General features: G+C 58.5%; 1 protein-coding gene across 1 annotated transcript in view; it reads left to right on the top strand.

Moving 5' to 3' along the window:
* Positions 1-7,690, top strand: part of TCFL5 (transcription factor like 5) — a 15,876-nt gene that overhangs the window by 529 nt on the left and 7,657 nt on the right. Inside the window, exons 2-6 of the mRNA XM_029917997.1 lie at positions 5-171; positions 1,133-1,319; positions 1,970-2,132; positions 3,415-3,661; positions 6,213-6,354. Of these exons, the coding sequence (XP_029773857.1) occupies positions 5-171; positions 1,133-1,319; positions 1,970-2,132; positions 3,415-3,661; positions 6,213-6,354 (906 nt within the window). The remainder of the gene's footprint in view (positions 1-4; positions 172-1,132; positions 1,320-1,969; positions 2,133-3,414; positions 3,662-6,212; positions 6,355-7,690) is intronic.

Here is a 7,690-nt window from a genome sequence, read left to right as displayed (position 1 = left end):
CAAGGCGCCCGACGCCGGCGGCGGCAAGGAGAACGCGGAGGGCGCGACCGAGGCTCGGGCCAAGTCGGCCGTGCGCGTCCGCCTGGAGGACCGCTTCAACAGCATCCCCGCCGAGCCGCCCTCCGTCCCCCGCGGCGCCGAGCCCCCCGAGCCCGGCGTGGCGCTCAACAAGTGGGTGTCCACCCCGGGGCGGCCGGGCGCGGGGAGGGTGTCTGCGTGCACAGGAGGCCGCCGGCCTCCGTCAGGGTGCGGACCCGGAGGTCCGGTGCGGAGGGCGTAGTCTCAGTCTGGGTGCACATGCCGACCCCTGGCTGTGACTGGCATCTGCGTGGCTGGGTCCGGGCGGAGACCGGGTGATTCTGTAATAAGACCACCGGCGCCACGGCACTTGCTAGGGATCAGGTCCAGCTGGGTCTGGACGTAGGGGAGGTCGGCCACGTAGAAAGCCCCCGGCCTCCTTGCGGCTGGCATCTCAACAGTGGGCAGACCCCGGTGGGTCTGGGGCCAAACTAGCAAGGTTCTGTGCCCTGTGCAAGTGCCAGTGAGCAAGCACTTGTGAGATCTGATCCAGGCCCCAGAGCATGAGCTCCTGTTGTGAGTGAGCACTGTGTGCACGCAGTGTCCAGTTGAGACAGGCGTGCACCAAAGTTTTTGCACCAAATTATCTGCCTAGTGTCAGGAGAGGCGTGTTTCCATGTTGACGCAGGTTAGCGGCGTCTATGCGGGCAGACACAGCCTGGTGGAAGGAAAGCATCTTGTCGCCATGAGACTCTGACCACAGAATGCTCCCCCCGCAGCCAGTCCTCTGCAGCGGCCCCTCGGCTTTCCGCGTCCCTAGCCTGGGGTGGTCCCCATTTCACCCTCAGTCGTCAGAGTTTGGAGAATGGTCAGAAAAACGGAGCAAGAGAGATGGGTGTCAAGTGACACGCAGCCTCCTGATCCTCCTCGAGGAAGAAGTCTGAGCTTGTGCCCGCCACACGGGTTGGTAATTGTTCTCTAGAGGCTTCCGTGCTGAGGGGCGTGCGTTCACCCTAACAGACGAGCTTTCTAGAAAAGGCGATGCTAAGTATGCGGCGTGATTGCCTGGGCGACACTTCCCGACACAGGGTCTCCATGTGTTCTTTTGTCTTAGCAGTTTGGTAACTCTTATCCGACATCCGTCCGAGTTAATGAACGTCCCTCTTCATCAGCAACAAAACAAATGCACAACGTTAGTGAAAAATAAAACCGCCGCGGCGGCGGCCACGGCCCTGCAGTTCGCGTACCCGGTGTTCACGGCGAACGCCTGCTCCGCTGGCTCGAGCCTTTCCCAGACGCAGGTACGGGGGTGACCCGCCCGCTTGGCTCCGAGTAGCGAATGGGTTTGATCTAGCTCATTCGGTCCGAAGGATTTGTTCCTCTTTCACTGAGATTACTGTTTCTTAACATCAGGGTGTTTCTGGGGCGCCTGGGTGGTTCAGTCGGTTAACCGTCCGACTTCGGCCCCGGTCATGATTCTGCGCTTTGAGGGTTCGAGCCCCGCGTCGGGCTCTGTGCTGACAGCTCAGAGCCTGGAACCTGCTTCGGATTCTGTGTCTCCCTGTCCGCCTGCCCCTCCCCTGCTTGTGCTTACTCTCTTCATCTCCCAAAAATAAACATTAAAAAAAATTAAAGGGGCGCCTGGGCGGCTCAGTCGGTTGAGCATCCGACTTCGGCTCAGGTCATGAGCTCGAGCGCCGCGGCGGGCTCTGTGCTGCCAGCTCAAGCCTGCCTCAGATTCTGTGTCTCCCTCTCTCTCTGCCCCTCCCTTACTCATGCTCTCTGTCTCTCTCTATGTGGTCGGGGAATGTCTGAAATCCTCAGTGTACATATAGTCACTCAGGGTGCGTGACGTCTTTGGTGTGATTTCTGTGCATGTGCATGTGGTTTGTGTGGGGCAGAGGGGACTGGGTCACACGCTGATGAAGTGTCCGTGGCCTCGCTTTTCCAGAGCTCTGGGAACGCCTGCTCTGTGCTCGGAGCTGCCAAGCACCAGGAGATCGGATTGCCTAGAGCATTTTCTTTCTGTTACCAGCAGGAGATTGAATCCACTAAGCAGACCTTGGGCAGCAGAAACAAAGCTGTGCCTGAGCAGGTTTGGATTAAAGTAGGAGGTAAGCCGGGGGAGGGGGGGGGAAGGGGGCGCCTCTGCCCTGACGTCCTTTGGGTGGTGGGGGCGGGGGGAGCAGTCTGTAACCGTGAGATGGTCTTGGAAGTGGACTTCCACATGGGGGACTTTCTTCACTTTGAACTTTCTTTTGAATTTCAAACATTTATGTTTAGTGTGGAAACATGGAGTTTGGGGGCTGCTCTTTCTCGCTAGTGACCTCCGTAAACGCAAGAGTGATAGACTTACATAAACTTTCCGTTTCCTTCAAGTTGCTGAAAGCGCTTAATAGTATTGTTTTACTTTTTCCCTATTTTATATTTTGTGAGTGAGGCAGGAGTCTGAAGTCTTCTAAAAGCTCTAGGAGACCATGTGCAGACGGGCAAAGGATTGAGTTGGGAACAGGAGGCCACAGGGTGATTCTGAAGATTTTAGGAATAAGCTGCTGAAGGCAGACTTTGCTCATCTTGAGCAAGCTTGCAGCCCCTGTCTCCCTGGGAACCAACTATGTTTTGACTCACTGGACAAGATAACCCAAGGTTGTCCTGAGCCGACAAGGGGGGGCGGTGGGGAGCTGCCAAGGCGGCGGGCAGTTCTGGCTTGGAGGCTTCGTGCAGAAGCGCGTGTTACGGTTGGCAGACCCTGTGCTGCAGCCTCGGGAGCGGATCTCCCCAGCACTGGGAACCCCCCGCCGGGGCCCCCGTCCTGAAAGGTGTGCTGGCGCCTCCTGTGGCCCTCGCCTGGCATCGCGGGAGCGCGCGCCCCGCTCTTGTAGCTGTGGGGTGAGATGTGCTGTGCTCAGAGTCAAAGGCCCGGGGGGTCGCTCCCTCTGTGGCGGAGTCGGGCGCGTTTAACCCGGGCCGCCTGGGCTGTGTCTTCTGAGCGCTGCGGTCCGAGTACCGGCCGGGCGTCACGTTCCAATCATTCCAGAACGTCTTTTGGAGGAAAAAAAATCTTTTTTCCTTCTGAGCATCCGAAGAATCCAGCAGCTCCTTGGTTTCTCCGTTCACAGAGGGTAGTTAGCGCCTGGCGATTACCGGATTTCTGACGAGCTCATGTTGGCTGCATGATGCTCGGGGTGTCCTCTAGTTAGAGATTCACGTTCAGGTTCGCGGGTTTGAACCTCGGAGTTGCCGGGGGCGCAGCGCCCCCTGTGGGTCCTGTGTGTCCCTGGCCGGGAAACGTGCGTGTCTGGGATCGAAAATGCCACCAAAGGTGTCCAGCATTAATGGAAAGAAGTTCAGTAAAATAAAAAATTAAAATACCACTTTTTTTCTTCTTTTGCAAAGAAGAAGCGCTATGTAAGCAAGCGATAAACAAGAGGAATCGGAGTAGAATTCGTCAGCTGGACACGAACGTGGAGCGAAGAGCCCTTGGGGAGATTCAGAACGTGGGCGAGGGCCCCACCGCCGCGCAGGGAGCTTGGCCCCCCGTGGAGGCCTCGCAGGCAGACCTCGGGGAGCAGGGCCGGAGCGGGCCCCAGGGAGGCAGGTCGCAGCGCCGGGAGAGGCACAACCGCATGGAGAGAGACCGAAGGTAACGCGCAGGTCTGTTCTGGTTTTGAGCAGTGACAGGCAGGTCGTTGCCGAGACAGCCGTTCAGCTGTTCAGTGATGTGTTTGGAGTGGAGAGGGGTTGGGGGGGAACACTGACTTTGTTTTGCTAGGCGGATCGGGGTCCCCAGGACCACCCCCCAGGTTTGATGATTCTTTAGGACCTAGAGCTTTGATTTATCACAGAGAAGGGAACCTGGAAAATTACCAACGGCGGCTTGGGCGGGCTCCCAGTGCCCCTCCCAGGGGATGCCCAGATGCGCTCAGCAGCCCCAGCACCGGCTCGTCCCCCTGGGAAAGCTTGTGAGGGGCTCAGTGCCCTGACATGTGCTTGGCGGACCGGCTGTGGGCCCCAGGAGCCCCTCCTCTGTCGCGGCCTGCCGCGACCATCTGAAAAGAGACTCGAGGCAAGGGAATGAGGAAGAAAGAGGATAGGGTCAGGGGATGGGAGAGACACTCAGAGCCATTGCACCAAAAGTGTCCTCCCTTATTAGCAGTTTGCAGCTTTTATACAATAACCACAGGAGCCGCTGTCGAATAAGCAAAGCATAAAAATAGGCCAGGTTCCTTATTTTTCAGACTGTCCCCCTTGGGACCCTGCTTGCTAACGCAAACTTCCCTATGGGAACTGGCCCTTGTTGTTAAAGGTCAGGGGCTGACCGGACCTTGGGCACTTAAACACATCAGGGGCCCGTGTGCAGGGCGCACGGAGGAGCCCCGAGAGCTGTGGCTCTATTTCTAGGAGGGCGCTTGCCCTTGGCAAGAAGGGGGCTTCCCTCTAAGGAGCTGCAGCTCCCATGCTGCCGCTTCCCACACTCCTCACAGTGCCGGGAGCCCCTGGAATCTGAGTGCCCAATGCCGCAAGGGCCCTGCCTTGTGAGCGGGCTGCCAAGGGGCGGCCGGGGAAGAGGTTAGAACTGTGACTTCAGGGGCGCCTGGGGGGCTCAGTCGGTTCAGCGTCCGGCTTCGGCTCAGGTCATGATCTCACAGTTCGTGGGTTCGAGCCCCGCATCGGGCTCTGTGCTGACAGCTCGGAGCCTGGAGCCTGCTTCAGATTCTGTGTTTCCCTCTCTCTCTGACCCTCCCCTGCTCATGCTGTCTCTCTCTGTCTCTCAAAAATAAATACAACATTAAAAAAAAAATTAAAAAAAAAAAGAACTGTGGCTTCAGTCGTTTTATCTGCAGATTTTATTTAGAACCTGCAAGTTGTTTTGGATGTTTGTTTTTGAGAGAGAAAGAGAAACAGAGTGTGAGCAGGGAGGGGCAGAGCAATGGAGAACAGAATCTGAAACAGGCTCCAGGCTCTGAGCTGGCGCAGAGCCCGACGCGGGGCTCGAACTCAAACTGTGAGATCATGATCTGAGTCGAAGTTGGACGCTTTACCGACTGAGCCCCTCAGGAGCCCCGAATCTGAAATTTTATGTAGAATCAAAAGGTGACTCTGTTTTCCTTTATCACTAATATGATTATCAGGGTTTTTGCTTGATGTCTCCCTGATATAATCAACGTGGTTGTTCGTTGAGAACTTGGTACCAGTTTCCTTGTTACAGAACGGGGCACGGCGGATGCACAGCCGGGAAGGGGCAGCGCTGGCCCGAGACAGTTTGTGTCTTTTTACGGGGATGTGTGAAAGCCAGCCGGCCAGCTGGCTCTTTCTTACACACGTGGCTCACACACACTGGCGCACACACGCGCTCTGCTTGAAGCACTGTGTAAGCAAGGACGTGGACCAGAAAGGACTCTCTTCCCCCTCTGACATTTATCGCACATTTATTTCACACCTACTGTGTGCAAATCCTCCTACTCTGTGTTGACAGTGAGACCTTAGACTCTTACTCGCCTTTTCCCGGTCTAACAGCCTGCTGACGATCACCTCTGTCACCTGAGTTTCTTGTCTCTGAGGCAGCGCTGGCCACCGCGCGGATCGGAGACAGAGCGAACCACGTGTGCACGTCACGTGGCCGCCTCTGTCCGGAAGGTAGCATCTCGTAAATGCCAGGTGTCACGTTGACCTGAGCTCCTGCGTCAGGCTCTAATGTACGCTTGGGAAGGTGGGCGACGAGGCTTGTGGGAGCTGGGACTCGGGGAGAGCCCACAGTGGCCTCAGTCCTGAGACTGCTCGTGCGGGACGGGATCCCCACACGACGGGGTTCTGGGACGTTAACAGGCTGCTCGTGTGCGACCTTCCGAGCCGGGGCCCCTTGCCGCTCTCAGCTGGGACCCCGAGCTGTGGGTGAGCCCCCGGCTCGAGGAGAGCCGTCCACCCAGAAAAACCACGCAAAACTGTTTTCCCGTTGCAGGGGCTTGGGTCCACGCTCGGTGTGGAGCCTGGAGCCTGGCGCTCGTCCCTGACCCACGGGAAGTCCACAGGAGAGCCTGCAGCGGGACAGCCCCGTGGAGAGGGGCCACACGGTTGTGTCGGAGCGCGGTCCTGAGCCCTTGGTGGCCAGGCCACAGCAGCGCATTCAGACGTTTGCTTTGCTGCTCGGTGGTGCGTCCGCTTCTCTGGGTGATCGTTCTGGGTTTCGACCGCAGGCGCAGAATCCGCATCTGCTGTGATGAGCTGAACCTCCTGGTCCCGTTCTGCAATGCCGAGACGGACAAGGCCACGACGCTGCAGTGGACCACGGCGTTCCTCAAGTACATGCAGGAGAGGCACGGGGACTCTCTCAAGAAGGTCAGATTTTCAGAATCTTGTAAACTTGCCCGTGAGCTCATTAACCCGCGTTCCCCTCAGATCGCCCAGGCCGAGCTTTGCTGGGACCCGGTGTCAGGTTCTGAGTTCACGGTGAACAGAACTCCTCCGTGGCGGTGTGACTCTCCACGTGCTGAAGTCGTCACCGCCTGGGACCCATCAGGGCCGGGCCGGCAGCGGTGGACGGGCACCTGCTGCGCGGCGGGCTGTCTGGGGCTCGGGGGTGTCAGAGACCCGTGAGATGGGACGTTCTTTTCCCCTCTGGAACCTTGGTGGCGGGATGGAGCAAGACTGGTTAAGAAGGGGGAGAGAGGCGGATGCGAGTTAAGCAAGTAGTCTGGAATCCACACGCGTTCAGGAGGCGGAGAAGAGCACCTGCTGGGTCCCAGGGGCGACTCCAGCGAGCGAGCGCAGCTCCGGGTGGGACCAAACGTGCGGCGTGAGTGGGGGCCAGCCGCCCCTTCCCCGGGGGTCCAGGGGGAAGGACGGAGGCGCCCACGGCCTTGGCTTCAGTGCTCTGCCGCGGGGGGCGGGGGGGGCGGCTCCGGGCACTGGCCTCGGGGGGGGGGGGGGCCTCAGCGAAGCAAGCCCGGCACCCCGAGCTGTCGTGCGCCACTGTGGGGGGCTCAGCAGTTCGGGGGCCGAGCTGAGGTTGCGCAGACACGTGGAGGCCTTTCGGAGAGGGCCTGTGTGGTGTCGAGGCCCCGGGGGGCCGGGCCGCAGCCGCTTTTCCGGTTCCCTCTGTGTCCAGGCGGCAGCGCGGAGCTCCGGCCGGGGCTGACTGCGACCTCAGGCAGCATTTATGTCCCGTGGCCTCTGGTCGGATCACTTGTGGTTGTTTCTAGTGCACTTACCCTTGGACGTTATTTGTTGGAGATAGAGTGTTCGTTTTAAAAAAATAAGGCTTTTGTGAATTTTTTTTTTTACATTTCTTACTGCGCTCCAGGTGGCCAGCGCACGGCGTACAGCGCGGTGATGGAACCCCCCCACCCCCCGCGCCCCCTGCGCCCCCCACGCCGAGGGCCCTCCTTCACCCCCTCCCCTGTCCCCGTCCCCTCTGGGGCCCAGCGGTGTGGTGTGATCTCTGGGGTGGAGTCTGCTTCGCGGCTTGCCCCTTTCTCCGTTGCTCATTTGTTTTGTTTCTTAAATTCCACACATAAGTGAAATCATTAGTATTTGTTTTTCTGTGATTCACTTATTTCACTTAGTATTACACTCTAGTACCATCCGTCTTGGTGCCAGTGGCAAGGTTTTGTTCTTTCTGATGGCTGAGCAACATTCCAGGGTGTGCGCGCGTGTGTGTGTGCATGTGTGCGCG

The sequence above is a fragment of the Suricata suricatta genome, chromosome 12, assembly GCF_006229205.1.
Source record: "Suricata suricatta isolate VVHF042 chromosome 12, meerkat_22Aug2017_6uvM2_HiC, whole genome shotgun sequence".
NCBI lineage: Eukaryota > Metazoa > Chordata > Mammalia > Carnivora > Herpestidae > Suricata > Suricata suricatta.
Note: the sequence above shows the minus strand (reverse complement) of the source record. Positions and strands in the feature narration are given on the sequence as shown.